The sequence below is a fragment of the Chionomys nivalis genome, chromosome 1, assembly GCF_950005125.1.
Source record: "Chionomys nivalis chromosome 1, mChiNiv1.1, whole genome shotgun sequence".
Taxonomy (NCBI): domain Eukaryota; kingdom Metazoa; phylum Chordata; class Mammalia; order Rodentia; family Cricetidae; genus Chionomys; species Chionomys nivalis.
This window is the reverse complement of record NC_080086.1, coordinates 168,004,980-168,020,922: the sequence shown is the minus strand read 5'-3', so window position 1 is coordinate 168,020,922 and position 15,943 is coordinate 168,004,980. Positions and strand designations below refer to the sequence as shown.

The following is a 15,943-nucleotide window of genomic DNA, read 5'->3' as shown; positions in this document are numbered from 1 at the left end:
GCTGAGTTTGCTCTCCAGAACTCACTGTGACCTGACCCACTCATTGTCTTCCCCAAGCAGGCTTTCAAAACTTACTGGAGAAGCTAACACTAAACTCTAGTTCATCTAGTTGAGCACTGCTCTCCAGCCACTGTTGGGCCTGCTGTTGTTCAGCTTTTAAGAACTAAACAGTTTGTTGTTTAGGGCTGTAACAGTTGGCAGAAGGGAAGAAAGGGAAGTCTGACTGACAGTGTCTGAGGGTTGTGACTAAAGGCCCAGCAGCAGGACAGACAGAGGTGCCCAAAGTGCTACAGTCTTGTAGGCTGATTTTAACCTGTGGGAGGCGCACAGGTCACGGCTATCTTTTCAGCAGTGGCTACCCCTTTATGGAGTAGGTGTGGTCCATTAAACACACAGCTACAGCAGGGAAGAATTTCCTTTCACAGAAAAAGCGCATTTTTACTGATTTACTGATTGCAGGATTCCCCCACTGGCTTCCTGGAAAGGCCTGTGCTTCCTCAGTGTTACACCAAGAAGGTTCTGGAAACCAAAGCAAAGGTCACAGGACAAAGCTCTTTCACATCACTACAACATTTTGGTTATTTTACAAAACGTGTTTTTCCTATTCTCTTTCAGCCTGTACTTGTGGTGATATTTGAGAATATACTGTTCACTATCTACAATACTGTTTTCATTTTACTTTATTTCTTTTGACAGGATATGGGTCTCACTCCATATCCCAGGCTGGCCTGGAACTCATGGCAATCCTGTCTCAGGCTCCTGACTTCTGAGATTATAGGTGTGAATGCATTAAACAAAACAAACCAAAAAACCTGCTTTCTTCAAATGAAGTAAAAGTGAAGATAAGTAGGTTAAGAAAAAACAAATCAGTCACAAAGCACATCATATACACCTTGTCTTCTAGAAGATTCCCTTTGGGCAACACGATTGTCAATCGGTGCAGTCTAAAAAAAGACAAACTGTTCAGATTCCCCGGGTTCTGGGAGGAAACACCGCATCCCATCTCCCCTCCTATAGTGGGTGTCTCTCTCTATCGCCAGGCACTCCTGACTGCCCACTCCAGGGCTTCTGTATCTCCTGTAATTGGTAAGAGGATGCCATTGACACCTGATGCTCCTGCCAGGTCTCCCTAGAGGTGATCCTATCCTCTCTTGGCAAGCAGCCTCTCAGCTGGGATGGTCTGCTCTGCATCTCTAGCAGCCTGGTAGAGGTCTCGGCTAATGACAGCCACTGGAAGAGGAACTGCTGCCAGTAAGAAGGCTGATGATCCTTAAAACTAGCAGTAATTGACAAAAAGAACTGTTATTTGTTTCCTACTTCCTTCAAAACCATCCTCGGTAGTTGAAGATGTAAAATCTAGTGGAAACTCAAAATGGTATTGCATCACAAAATATTTCAAATTCACAAGGAACGAACTGGAAAAACAAAACCAAGAATCACCCAGTAGTCACCATCAAGTTTTCTGTTTTATTTAAGATTTTAGTTTTAATTCTGAAGAAAGAGGTACATTTCCTTGTTTTTAGTTTTAGCATCAGGTTATAACCAGGTTTGTTTTCTTTTCTCCTGTCTTTTCAATACTGCACAAACGTCCAGAAACTACAGGGTTAAGTAAAAGCTGCAGGCAAAGAGGTCAGAGATTTGCTCCTGTTGGTGATCAGATGGCCCCAGAGTGCTGGCTCAGAGTGCCCTGCCAGGTGGACTTACGGTCAAAGAAAAAAAGATTCTGACAGAGGAGAAAGACTGAGGAAATCATTTATAATTCAGCTCTTATGTTATAGATAGATATTAAATCTGTGAATACTTTTTTCCTTTAAAACATCTGAATTTAAATCTAAACCCAAAAATTTTTTTTCTTTAAAAAATTTACTTCTCCCTCTTTATAAACTCTTTAGCAGTAGGTCAGATTCTACAGATAATTCATCTTGCCATCCACTACCAATAAACTTCCCTTTGCTTAATGACACAATTGAGTCCTCCCCATCAATTCAATAAGAATTTAAAATGAAAAGCATTTTTCCTGCAATAGTGAAAAGCTGAATACAAGATGGATTCCAGGACCACTGCTTTCCTCCATGCATTTAGCAATCTCATTCCAATCAGCCTGGTTTTCAGTCTGCAGTTGATAATGCATTTACTTGACCTTTCCTAGAGATTAATCGTCATTTCCTGCTAAGCAGACTATGTCATTATTATGAGCGACAGACACACAGTAATTTTCTAAGTATCGAGACTGCCTTTAGATTTTCTTTTTCCTCTGCTTAAAAAGGCATTTCCTCCCCAGAACCATTCAACAGTGTCACTCACTCAAATGCTGGATCAACTGAAACTTTTACAATCAAACAAAAGATGGTAAAGATGCTGTGAGCGCATCACATCTGGGGTAGGGAGAAAAAAATGACCAGGAACTGGATTCTTCAGAACGTAAGAGATGAGAAGGGAGCTGTGAGTGGGCCGAGAGGGAGAGACAGGGTGGACAGATCCTGCCCTTCTCAACTCCCTCTTTGCTTAGTGGCGGTCCAGTGTTGAACTCTGTAGCAGATCTGTAGGGGTTTTGCTGGGGGGTCTGAAGGCTGTCTGGAAGCCTGGGGGTGGGGAGTGGAAGCTGGAAGGATTTGAAGGAGGTGGGTAAGGATTCCAACTGGCTCTGTGCAGAGGGATCTGTGTGCTGAAGGGGGCGCTGTGGTGAGTCTGTGACGGGGCAGCGCTGGGGCCGTCCATCTCTGTGAGGGCCTGAAGGGATTTTAGCCAGTGTGGAGGATTGTCATCTTGAATAGAGTCTAAACTGTTTCCTGAAGATGCTGGAATACCTACAGAGGAAACAGGAGACAAAAAGAAAACGGTGAGTTTGTAAGGAAGAGCACCAAGGTACTCAGTTAAATTTTAAAGAGTGATTTATTTACCCGAGAAATAAAAGAATTACAATTTTAAATTTCCAACTGAAACTTTTAAAAAAAAAAGTTCTTTTGACCACCTTCCCCCTTTTCCAGCAATGACCAAGATTTACTGTTGCATAAACACTCCTCTTCAACTATGAATTTACTCCCTCACTTTCAGAGGCGGAACAGCGGAAAAACAAAACCAAAAATCCCCCAACAGCCTCCCCCCAAAGAAGCCCAGGATCCCCAGAAGCAAATGGCGTATTTCCCTATCGCACTTGCCTTCTCCAACAGGGATCTGAACAAGGACAGCCTTATATAGGGAGCTTTATAAAGAGTGGAGTATGTTTCTCTTAACATGGCTCAGTTAGACCCTTTTGTACTTTGAGGCCTACAAAATATACGCATGCTGCCAGACTAGTAACACCTTACACCAAAAGGAGCAACCGAGGCACACGACTAGGCTGACTGGTTCACCATGACCCTAAGAATGAATCAGGCTTTGTGAAAGGAACTCGTGACTTATGTCGGAAAGACCCCTGTTCTGATTTAATTTGTGCAAAACCAAAAAGCCCCCACTGACGGCTGTGGGTGGAGCTGAAGGGAGCGAGAAAGTTACCTGTGATGATGGCTGGGTCTGTCCAGCTGCCAGGGCTGTCCCAACTCACGCTGTCGGAGGTGGCAGTGTTGGACGTTGGTGCACTGTGGTTGGCGTTGGAGGGGGAAGAAGAATTGGGCAGTCCACCAAAGTTGATGTTAATGTTGGGTAGAAGTGCCCTTAGCCCGTCCTGCCATTCCTTCATATTTAAACTCTCTACAGAACTGTTGTTGTCTGGGAGATTTACCAACAAAAAAATGAAAGATAAAAAAAATAAAAAGCTGACGTTAGAAACATATGCTGTTCTTTGGTGGTTAAGCGGGAGAGGAATTACTCTTTCTTTACTGAGCGTTAATGGGTCGTCCTACAAACTGGGTTAGGGCTTTGATTGTGAGCTCAGGGCCTTCAAGTTAGGGACAGGAAGCTTTCTCAGGCTGATGGGAGGGGCCTCCTGACTACTACAAGTGTACAAATCAGTAATCCAGCTGCAGGACTCAATCTCCAGTGACAAGCCAGCACCAGCTACATGATAAAGTTTCATGATGTGAGGCTATTTAGCCAGCTCAGTTGATGTACACTATTAGAAAAAAATTTCTATCAGTTCACTTAGGAGCTCATTTCTGGGTCCATTAAAAGGAAGAAAGTCATTTTATGGAGAATAAACATAAGCCAAAAGTAAAAGAAAGCCAAGTTCTCCTGATTATAAACTTGGTATTGCACTGAAGGGGCATGATCAGATAATCAGATAATCAACAAACTTCTGAATCTGGAAAGGACATTTTCCCAAAAGAGCAGCAAGCAGGGGCTGGGCACCTCTTGGTGGAGCTGGTCTCCGGTGTCTCTCAGCTCTGCTCTACACTCCTCTCCAGCTCCTCAGAGTTTAAGCCTATGGTTTTCACTGTCTTTTATGGATATTGTCAAACAGAAGTCGCTACTGATTTAAAATGGGTTTGTATCAACTGTGGTTTAAACTGGGGTTTACTATTGTGCAGAACCCATATGTAATACTTGGGGCTGTGAAGGTAGAGTCTAACAACTCCTTAGAATAACTGTTTTATTGAAAATAAAAATGAATCAAATGACCAACTATAGCTTTTGAAAAGCAAAAACATCTCCATCTAAAGAACTGATCAGCAATCAACATAGAGGATAATATCAACAGTGACAATGATTGATCAGGCAGTCTATGCTCTTTGATAAATTCAGAATTTTCTCTTCAAATTTTGCTTCACCTCATCACTGACCTATGGTCAGATTTTACTAGGTTTCAGCAAATGTAGCATCTCACGGTACTATCATTTATGGAAGACAAACACAACTAAAGGCAATAAAGCTCATCTCTGAACCTGACTGAAATGAAGAACACTCCACACTAGGTAAACGAAACAATGGGGGCTGAGGCGGTATCCTCAAACTTAACTTTACTTCACAACTGGTATTATTTCCTAAGCCTTATCCTTCTTTACACCTGCATATTATTTTCTTTTGCATTGTGTCATACAACTTACAAGGCACTGTACATTTGATTGTCACAACTCTGTGAGGTAAATAGGTAAAAAACAGACAGGGACATTTTCTACTATTAGTCTTAGCAGTGCATGCTTGAATCCTAGCTAGTAATACCCAAGGTGAATGGGGCAGGGGAATCATGGTACATGGCCAGATTGCCCCAAAAGAGAAAAAAGTTGCCCTCATTCATAAAACTCATTTTTGGTAACCTGAGACCAGACAGAGGGATATATTTGAAAAAAAAATATTATTATCAAGATCTCTCTTGGTCTACTTTGTGTGGACTACTAATTGAATTTTTTTTAAGAGTCAAACATTTAAGGGTCCTAAGAGGTCCACAATTAAAAAGAAACAAAGAAAACAGGAGCATCACTAGCCTGTCTATCAGGGATGATGGGCAGGACACAGAAATAACACACCTCAAAGAACAGGCTGGACTTTGTAGCCAAGAGACCACCCCCACCCTGTGTTGTGTTACTGGAGGTTAAATTCAGAACTGTGAGCTAGGAAAGCACTCTGTCACTGAGCTACACCCCCAAGTCCAAAGAACCAGCCTCCCTCCTTGAGACAAGGTCTTAGGCATCTTAGGCTGGCCTTGAACTTCCTATATAAGTAAAGATGACTGATCCTCTTGCCTATGCCTCTGGAGTACTGAAAGTACAAGTGCATGATGCTGGGACCCACACCCAGGGCTTCCCGCATTCTAGGCAAGTGCTCTATCAACTATACTAAATACCCCCCTGAAAATATAATCATCAGTGTTTCCCTCTAGGTCCATAACTTGCACTACACATAAACAAGATTTCCCTGAAAAAACCTGAAATCATAGAATGTGTTCAGTTACAGGAAGGTTTGGTGGGTAAGACACAGTATGGCTTCTAAAGCAGTGAAACTCAGGGGAGAATAAACTTAGAAAGCTGTTCCATGGAGCAAAGCTGAACTCCGAGAAACAAAACCTTCAATGTCTTGGTAGGAAAAAGATGCTGAGTAATTATGGGAAGGACTACAGGACGGTAATTCCTCCTGGATGGTCTGGCTAGTCCGGGTCAACGACTGGCTTCTCTCTTCCTTACCTCACTCATAATATTTTCTTAACTGTTACTTTATATTTGCCAAAAGCAAAACAAAAGAACACTTACCTCCACTTACTGAGTACCACACTCAGGAAATCTTACTATGTATGAGGCTAGTAACAATACTGTCAAAGAGCCCTGCACCCTACATCTCAGCTTTGCCGCCAACCAATAACTATTTAAAAACAAACAAACAAAAACAAAAAAACCCCACTTTTTCTTTCTTTTTAATCAAAGGCTATTTGTTCCCCTGATTGCAAAATAATACAACTCTGCTATAGTGTTACCCAAAGGTAGTCATCTCTGGTACATGGCACACAAACAACGGGAAACTATAAACTCAGGATAGTTTGAATATAAGAGAGCTTGGGAAATAATCTTTACTGAAAAACATCAAACAACATTCCTTCCCCCCCCTCAAAACAAAGCAGGTGCCTAAACATTCTGGAAGCTTCAGAGCATACATAATGTGTGGCTGACAGTGAAGACGTGTAGGGGAGGGGCACTACACAAGACAAGACCCACAGCCTTAGCTTGTGGAATGGAAACATATTCTATAGAGCTTAGGAGAAAGGTTTACTTCAACACCTTCTCTACTGCTGAGTGTTTGTGCAAAGACAACCAACCTCATCAACACAGTTCCATATACCCTACCTCACAGCTTGACCTGGATTCCTTTTGACAGTAGACCTCTAGTAAGTCCATCCCTAGAAAAACAGCCACGTTTGTTTCTATAGTAAGTGCTGTCACTCAGCCCCACCCTGGCTTGGCAGCCATAGGCACTGCACTACAATCCTCGTGTGGCTAGCTGTCCTACACACTGTGGGATGCTTACCAGCACCACACCCTCCAGATGCTAGCTGTGGCAATCCAATGTGTCTGCAGATACTCTAAGTATCATGGGAGGGAGGTGGGGCAGAGTCTCCCATTAGGACCATGGACAAAGAAACGGGACTCCTTTGCTTTGAAGGTTACATTCCCTCTCCAAACAGTATCAGCACTTGGACCACACTGACTCTATGGGGTGTAATTTAATTTTAAGGATGCACACAAAACACGGGGCTGAAAACTGTCACTGGGCTGCAGAAAGCAGCTCTAGGGCTGCCTGTCAATATCACCTTGAACATGTGGCATACTTAGTCTCTTAGCTGAGCTCTACTGCCTTACCCCTATGCGGATAGAATAGAGAAGTCATCAGAAGCACATTCATTTTTAATAAATGACTAACAAGTGTTTCTCTATTGGTCACCAGTAAACTTCCCAATGAAGCAAGGCAGCAGATGTCTAACTTGCCGAAACTGGGCAAGTATACAGGTCTCTTAGGAACCTAGCCATAACAGTCACTGTGCTCACAGAGGTGCTGTGTGGCCAACCTGATTAGCATGTCTGCCCATGGCCAAAACATTGCAAAGGTGAGAAGAACATGGAAAGGAATCACACAAGCAGAACTTGAAAAGACCAAGCAAGGTACAAAGAAGATCAAGCCACTAAATATATTTTATGGTAAAAATGATACTGACTTTTAAAAAGTATGTAATTAGTGCTGGCAGGGCTATCTGTAAACACACAGGCCTTATCAACTAAGATAGTTTGACAAAATTAAATTCACAGATATGCCAAGTCCTCCAGCTCTTTTACACTTGGGTAGGATCAGCTGGTTCATAAAAATTTGAACCCTAATTCTTAGTTTTCATCTACCAGACTGCAGTACTGGGACTAGAGAACTCATATTTCAAGTTAAATTATTCTGAAAGAGTGGCCTGACACCCTGTGTGAGCCCCAGTTAGAAAGCAGTCCTAAAAGTCATCTTATATTTCAGCCTTCAAGTTCTTTCTCACAGTTACTCCAAAAAGCCCCCAAATATGTACACTTCTCTTTCCCTTTGCTCTCATCATGCACAATCAAAGGCTCCTACACGTGCACTTCCGTCAGGACACAGGATACGGCCCCATGCGTCTCCGCACTGCTGCTTTCGTCACACCGCCTCACTAGTCTGGGCTTGACGTCCATCCTCATCAGCATTTACTGTATGAAAGCCCAACTCCCTCAAACTTCAACAACCCATCTTCATGTGATTCAAATATAAATGAACTATGCTAAACCAAACTTTAAGGAACAAAAAGTTATCATATTAGAGGTTTTATATAAAAATATTCTTTAGAATTGCTGCAAAAATTACTGTAATTTATTAATATGGAGCTAAGCTGTCTTTCAGACATAAATACAATCAGTTTTTGAAAAATATTCCACTTAAATGATAGAGTTTATACTCAAATTTCTAGGACTATGTTTATTATAAAGCAAGACCCACCGAATGGCAGAGCCGAGTTGCTTGGGCACAGACAAAAGGGTTTCACCACAGTCCTGAAAGTAGATTTTGATTTAAAAAAAAAAATCTAAGAATGCAAATGACAAGAGTTCTAAAGAGAAAATGTCAGGTGCCTTAACAAAATATCTAGAAGTTAAATTTTGCTTACACCAATATAAGGAAGCAGAAATGACATAAGCGGAAAAACGTGGAGTCAGCTAGACAAGCCTTCTGCTCTGTAAACGGTAGTTCCTGTCAGTCTACTTCACTGGAATGCTTTCTGAATCTCTGAGTTAATTTTTACTCAGTCTCCCAAAAATCTGCCTTTTTTCTCTCTCACCCAAACCCTTCTAGATGACACGCACTGTGGGAACAATACTACTCTTGTCAAGGAGCTTGGTATCTTGCACTTTCCCCTTATTTCAAGATCAGACTTGAAGAACCTATACAAAATTCAATTTTTATGTGTGGAAGCCAGGTGGAGGTTTGGGTACCCAAAAAGCTTCCCTTAATGTAAACAAGAAAGAAACGAGTCACAAAGATGCCTTCAGTACTGTTCGGGTGCCAAAACACTTTAACATATATACATTAAAAAAAAAAATCCAGTACATCTGTATTGTTTAAATAGGAAACGCTACCCCCCGCCCCCTTTTTAGACATGGTCTCATCATGTACCCCTGACTGGTCTGGAATTCACTACGTAGATCAAGCTAGCCTCGTAGAAAGTTGGCCAGTTCTGCCTCCCAAGTGCTGCCACGAAAAGTGTACGTCACCACACATGGCCAGAAGTGCTGCTTTAAAAAAGCAAATATTCTGGTACTAATAAAGGACAGCAACCAAGATTTGTAAAACACAGTTTATCAGTTTTCTACTCCAGACACCTCTCTGTCACTCTGTTCTGGGTCACTATTTCAGGGCTAAGAGTTCAGTGAAGTTAAGTAGCAGCTTCATTTTACAAATGAGAAGCTGAATAGCCTCTAGTCCTTTAAAGAATTTATCCAAGGTTATATAACTAAAAAATGTCAACAACAGTAACCAAGAATCAGTGTAACATGACAGTATTCATTCCTGTGAAATTCACTATCAACCAGTGCTGGTCCTGGCAGCACCCATGAGATACAGTGCAGAGAGACAGGGTGCCTAACCAGAGCACAGAACAGTCAGTACTGTGGTAGAAACAAACAGGCACTATGAGGCAAAAGAAGGAAGCGACCAACCTGACACTCTGCAGATGGGACCCTTGGTGCCCAGGCAAGCATCAGAGGCAGGTGGAGGGAGCCTCTGGGAAGAACAGAGGCTGGTGGGCCACCACAAAGCACGGCATTTTAAAAGATATAAGCAGGTGTGCTTTACATTTTTCTGTTCTAGAACATGCCTGTCAAGAACTATAAGCCTATTTTGGAAGAAACTAAGATCATCTTGAGAATAAGGGATCCAGATGACTGATACATGAAGAATGTCCATGTATAAACCTGAATATAAACGAGGAAAACACTGATGGGGATCATGGGGCGCACTTATCATTTCAGGAGCAAAAGGGCACTACAAATTTGAGGCTGGCCTAGTCTGCAAAGTGAGTTTCAGGCCAGCCAGGGTATCTAGAAGTAACCAACTGGAAAAGGGGGGGGGGGGGCAAACTAGAAATTTAATTCCAAAGATTATTTCCTCTATATAGGAAATAATAACAGAAAGGATCAGAAGGAACCTGAACCAGGGGATATAAACATTAAGCTCAATAAAGGAGACAGAGAAGGGGAGGGAAGGAGAAAAAGAGAGGAACAGGGAGAGACAGACAGACATACAGACAGATCTGTCTAGGAAATCTACAGAGGCTGTAGACTACAAGAAGTCCACACATACATGCGTATACAAGAGCAAAATGTACACTCTTGAGCAGGCTAGGGTTAGGTTGAGTTAGGGAAAACCCTGGGTGAAAACACAAAGACCACATGACACACACCTAAGATGACATAGAGACCACCTGCCAGACTATGATTTCCCCAAAACAGATTACAAAATTCCAGGCACGGGGTCATGCTAGACCTTGAGAGTCAACCACTCTAGCATCTCGAGGTCCACATCTGCTCTAAGGTGAGTGGTGGTGGCACATCCCTTTAACTCCAGCACTTAGGAGGCAAAGGCAGATGATGGATCTCTGTGAATTCAGGGTCAGCCTGGCCTACCAGTTACAGGATAGCCAGGGCTACACAGCACAGAGAAACCCCATCTTGAAAAAACAGAAAAAGAGAAAAGAAACCTGATAAAGCATCTTCCTACATGTCTTTCCCAAAACAGTAAAGGAGGAAGAGAACTTCATTCTGCCCAACAATAGGACTAGTTACTCATTGTAAAATCCACCCCTCAGGATTTACATTTTAGTAAAGAATGATGAAACTCCATTCTTAGAAGGCAAGCATCCTGGCTATTTCAGCACTGCCACGGCGAGCTTCAACCATCCACTTACATTTATTCTTTCCTACCAGACTCTGAGCTCCTCCTTGGTTTGGCAAGTAGTATCAACCCTTACTAGGCAATGGAATGAAGGATGCTGAACAATACCTTTTCCAAAACAGGTCAGAAAAAGAATGGGTGAAGGTGGTCCCCATGTGGGAGCAATGATTCACTGACTACAGAAGTTGCTAAAATGTCATTCTAGCTATGCCCCATAAATATTAATAATAATAAGGAAGTGGAAATGAGATGGCATATAAAAAAGTCAGTTGCATAAATATCTGATAATATTTGAAAAGATCTACAAGATAAAATAGGCATATATGATCTATCTGTAATGCAAGATATTTTAATTCTTATAGATTAAAATTAGAATCCATAATGATCTAATGCATGCTAATGGCAAGGAAAAGCCAAGTGTAGAATCATGGAAAAAAGAGGAAAAGCCTCTGCTGAGTCTTAGGTCACTAACATTGAGCCACAGGAAAAGGCAGAGATCACATTTCAGTGGCCATTTCATTCCTGCCCACCCTCTTTGGAAAGAATAGGCTCCCCTAACCAAAAGGACAGACTAAGTAACATGACGAAGGGAGATATAGAGGCAGTTAAAAGGCTCTCTAGGTGCCAAGTGCACCCTAGGATGTCAGCCCTCACAGATGAGACTGCAGAGCCATTTTTGACAGACAAGTCACAGAGCAGCAAGAGGCCAACTGCAGACACTGCGCACTTCCATTCTTCAACAACTGATACTAACACCCGTTTGTTCTGCTTTTGTTTCAAGACATTTCTCTGGGAAATAAGCAAGATTTTGTCAAGAACTATAGTGCCCTTCCAACTAAAGTATTCAAGATGTTAAACTTATTTTGAAATTGAACAGGTAGTCATGAAGGTATCTTCTACTGACAACTATTTTTCAAACAGAAGTATTTCCTTCCTATATTCCGTGACTTACTTCCTCTTACATTGCCTGCTCACATCACGGGCCTTCCAGTTAGCTCTTTCTTCCCCTCTGACACACCAACCCCCAAACAGAGTAGAATACAGTGGCCAATAAAAGCCAAAAAGATTTACCATAATGAACCAATCAAATCAAAGTAATTCACTTGGAATAGGTTCCTTAGGTTGTTGGAGTATAGTATATCTTGAATTCAATAGTCCATGTTGTTTTGAATGATTACCCTTTGGAATAAAGATGGTTAAAAACAGCATGGCTACCAACAGTCCAGGTAAATTTATTCAGCACTTTAGATACTACGTTAGTCTCTGCCATACTGCTTGGATTGTTTAACTCTGCATTTTTCTATATATTTAACAAAATGTACAGAAGTTCAAAACATGGAAACAAAGAGGTAGTTGTACAAGTGACAAAATCAAGAGTGAAAACCATATCTTAAAATTACTACATTCTTTACACAAATTAAAATAGTCACTAACACATAGCTGTCATTTTATAATTCTATAGTCATTTCATAAGGCAAACTTCTAAGATGGGGACATAGAAACAAGAATTCACTCTAGAACAAATTCAATCACACAAATTTATCATGTACACATTCCTATTTTTTTTCTTTTTTAAATGCATCAGGAGAGTACAGGAGAGAAAAAAGAAAACCTAAGTACCCAGTAACGTGCACAGGAAAAGGCATAATGGGTTTACTTATCAGGCTTATGGTATCTGAATTTTTAAAAAAAAAAAAAAAAACTGGTACAGCTGGGTATGGTGGCGTACATCTTTAATCCCAGCACCCAGGAAGCAGAGGCAGGTGGATCTCTGTGAATTCCAGGCCACCCTGGTCTACAGAGCGAGTTCTAGGACAGTCAGGGTTACATGGAGAAACCTTGCCTCAAAAAACAAAAATCAACAAACCAAACTGGTACAGAGTGTCTAAACACCATATAAACAGATGTGCACATCTAAATCAGAAATAGTACAACCTTGATCGAACCACAAATGTTAATGTCTGAGCCTCACCTCCCCCTTTTTTAGATGCTTATATAAACACAAATGTAAGGACAAGTATTGTCAGTAAGAATGGTTTTCATGGCAAAGCAGGTCTGACCACCTGGAATTACTATCATCAGATGTAAGCTCACTCTGAGAAAGGCACTGTCAAGTAACATATCAACAGAGAGCTACAAAGAAAACTGGGTATCAAGTTACAAGTGAATGGCTGAACTGAGAATCGGATTGACATCCAAAAAACAGAAAACAAGCAGCAACCTCCTTTGTGGATTTGCAAAACAGCACTGAAACGGTATAAATGGGAAAAGATGGAAAGATTTTGAGTTAACTATGAGAAAAAAATTGCAATGACAAGTTGCCATAAAGAACTCCTAATTATTAAAACAAAGTTCTTTAACAGCTTACCAGCATAAAGAATTCTGAAAATTCCAATATTTTATAGCTTTTGGAATTGTGTCTAAGTTAAGAAAGACCAACACTATTTATCTACTTATATCTATATATACATATAGATAGTATATACAGAATTTTTTCCTGTGCACATCAAATAAGCAGTAAGATGGAAAGCAGTAACATTGTAAAAAGCTGTGTGGTGGTGGTGGTAGGGTGCTGGGAAAGGAATTAAAGGGTAACATGCAGTTGGAATTACAGGGGATATCTTAACAATGTAAGGAAGAGGTAGGTTACAATTCAAGTTCATTCAGACTACATGATTCTACAGCCAAACTCTCACACAGAGTATGTCCAAGCTTTGCAGGCTCCAGGAGCACATGGCCCCCAAACATGCAGTGAATGTCAACTGGGTCCACCCTGTTCCCACTCTCTTATAATAGCCACACTGTTCTGCTTGCTTCTCATGTCCCTGCTGAATGACAGAAGGGTGTCTATTCCCAATAAAGTCAGCAACAGCTTTTGATTGTTCAGTGTTGAAAAAACATTTTTTTATTGGGGTACAAGATTCTTTCCAGTTTTGCATTCAGATTAGATACTTGTGCTGACTTTACAGCAATTCCCAATAGTTTCTATTGAAATTTCTAAGATTTCTGATATTCATAATTTTTATAAATAAGAGATTTTCCAATCATCTAGAAGTTAAATCACTAAAGCTGTATCTACTGCATTTTGATTATACAGTTCACTTTTATTTTAACAGTGAGATCAGTCAGCCTCATCTGATTCTAATGGACACCTCTTACAAGCATAGAATTATCTTAAGGGCTTATGAACTCACAAAAATTGCAAATGAAACTAAAATTATTCATTTTTCCAAAATATTATTTTAACTGGCAAATTCATAACTTGGTTATGAGCTGCATGCTTAAGTATTTCTGGGCACCAGAATGGTTTACTTTGCTGTAATTTCATTTAAAAAAATTCAGAACCCGACACTCTTTTATATTAAGACAGAATATAATGAGTATAGTTACAGTATAACAGATGACTCATACACTTCCAGATGCAGCTCAGCTGACCATTCATACACCTTCACGAATTTCTTGATGCAAAACTTTTGCAAACCAAGAGGCATTTGTTAAGGTTTGAGATTGGCTGAGATACAAACACTCATTTTCTGAAACAAACACGTACATATTGAAATTTCACCTTTAATCCCAGCACTTGGGAGGCAGAGGCAGGTGGATCTCTGTGAGTTCGAGACCAGCCTGATCTACAGAGCTAGTTCCAGGACAGGCTCCAAAGCCACAGAGAAACCCTGTCTCGAAAAACCAAAAAAAAAAAAAAAAAAAAAAAAAAAAAAGAAATTTCAGTAATTATGTGTCGTGTGTGCTATACGGGGAAAAAACACTAGAAATGTAATATTAATAAGTGAAAAGAGACAAGCTGAAAAGGGTAATGTTATTCCAAAGAAGACAGAAATAGAACAGGGATAACTACAGGGAAAGTAAACAAACCAGTGGCTTAGTGGGAGTGGGTGCATGAACAGACAGAATAGAGAGGAATGTCAGGACAGTACAGTGATGGACATGTCATTTTCAGTTGTTTAATTCTGTACAATGTACAACAGCATGGTGAGTAGCCCTCTTACAAACTGTGGAATCTGGGTGATAGTGTTGTATCAATGTAGGCTCATCAACTGGAAGATGCAGGTGATGGAGGAAGCTACGCATTGTGGGGGAAAGGAGAGCAGGGGAAATTTAACTTCTAATTTTGCAGTGAACAAAAAGCAACTCTAAGCACATAGGTTTTCTGATGCTTTTAAAGGTTATTTTGATTTTCCTTCCTCTTATTTAAAATGAATAGGGTAAAATTAAACCTTTTCTGCTTCCAGTTTTCAAGTGATTATTTCAATATAAAGAACAGAGAAATTCAACAACACAATCACCTGGTATTGACTACTATGTTTGTGACACGTAATTTAATTATTAAACTTTTTATTGCACACACACACACACACGAGAGTCTGTCTTAATAAGACCGCATCCTCTCCAGTCCACGAGAGCCAGTCCTCCTGTGCAGGATAGCATTTCAAAAGACTCTGATGAATTCAAAGACTTTTATGCTTACCACCAGTCCACTAAAAAGACTTTATTTTAAAATCACTTAAGATTATGTATTTATGTAAGTGTTCATCCTTAGTTATGATTTATTATAGTTGAATTTGGAACAGATTGCCAGAGATGGTCTTGACAGAACCAATTCTCAGTCAATATTCAAGCTCACTGCAAAAGAAGGCAGGAAGGGAAGAGGGAAGGAAGATTAGATGAATACATTTTAAATATAAGTCAGAAACTGTAATTCTTATTTCAGATATTCTGGAGCTTCACAGTGAATTAGAACTAATGTTTTAGTGAAAGAAAATAATTAGAAGTATTACATGATTTTTAAAGAATCTTAAAAACTTGCCTGAACTGAATCTCAAAACCTTCCAATGTCAAAAATCTGTTGGTTCAACATTTAACAATGCAGTGGTTGCTCTTCAGTCAGTTCCCAAACCCAGACTATGCCTTCTGTTCAATGTGTTGTTTTAATTCAAAAGAGAAAGGAAGAAAAGACTATGGTCATTTAAAAGATCCAAATTCATTTTGGTAGTAAATGGACAGGGGAGTAGAGTGCCTCCAGTTAGCAGAATATACTAGCATTTCTGATAGACACCATTTTCTCTTCTGATAGAGAAAAATCTAGGACATTTGGGTCCAGTAGGAAAAG

General features: G+C 40.4%; 1 protein-coding gene across 5 annotated transcripts in view; it reads right to left on the bottom strand.

The window, feature by feature from the left end:
• Positions 1-1,447: 1,447 nt before the first annotated feature.
• The window catches only part of Cnot4 (CCR4-NOT transcription complex subunit 4), a 109,906-nt gene continuing 95,410 nt past the window's right edge, over positions 1,448-15,943 (bottom strand). For 3 of the 5 annotated variants that reach the window (XM_057765166.1, XM_057765175.1, XM_057765185.1), the window contains 2 exons: positions 3,496-3,708; positions 1,448-2,807 (listed from right to left, as the gene is read on the bottom strand). In XM_057765166.1, the coding sequence (XP_057621149.1) occupies positions 2,506-2,807; positions 3,496-3,708 (515 nt within the window). In that variant the 3' untranslated portion in view covers positions 1,448-2,505. The remainder of the gene's footprint in view (positions 2,808-3,495; positions 3,709-15,943) is intronic. The other 2 variants (XM_057765192.1, XM_057765202.1) reach the window with 1 other exon arrangement.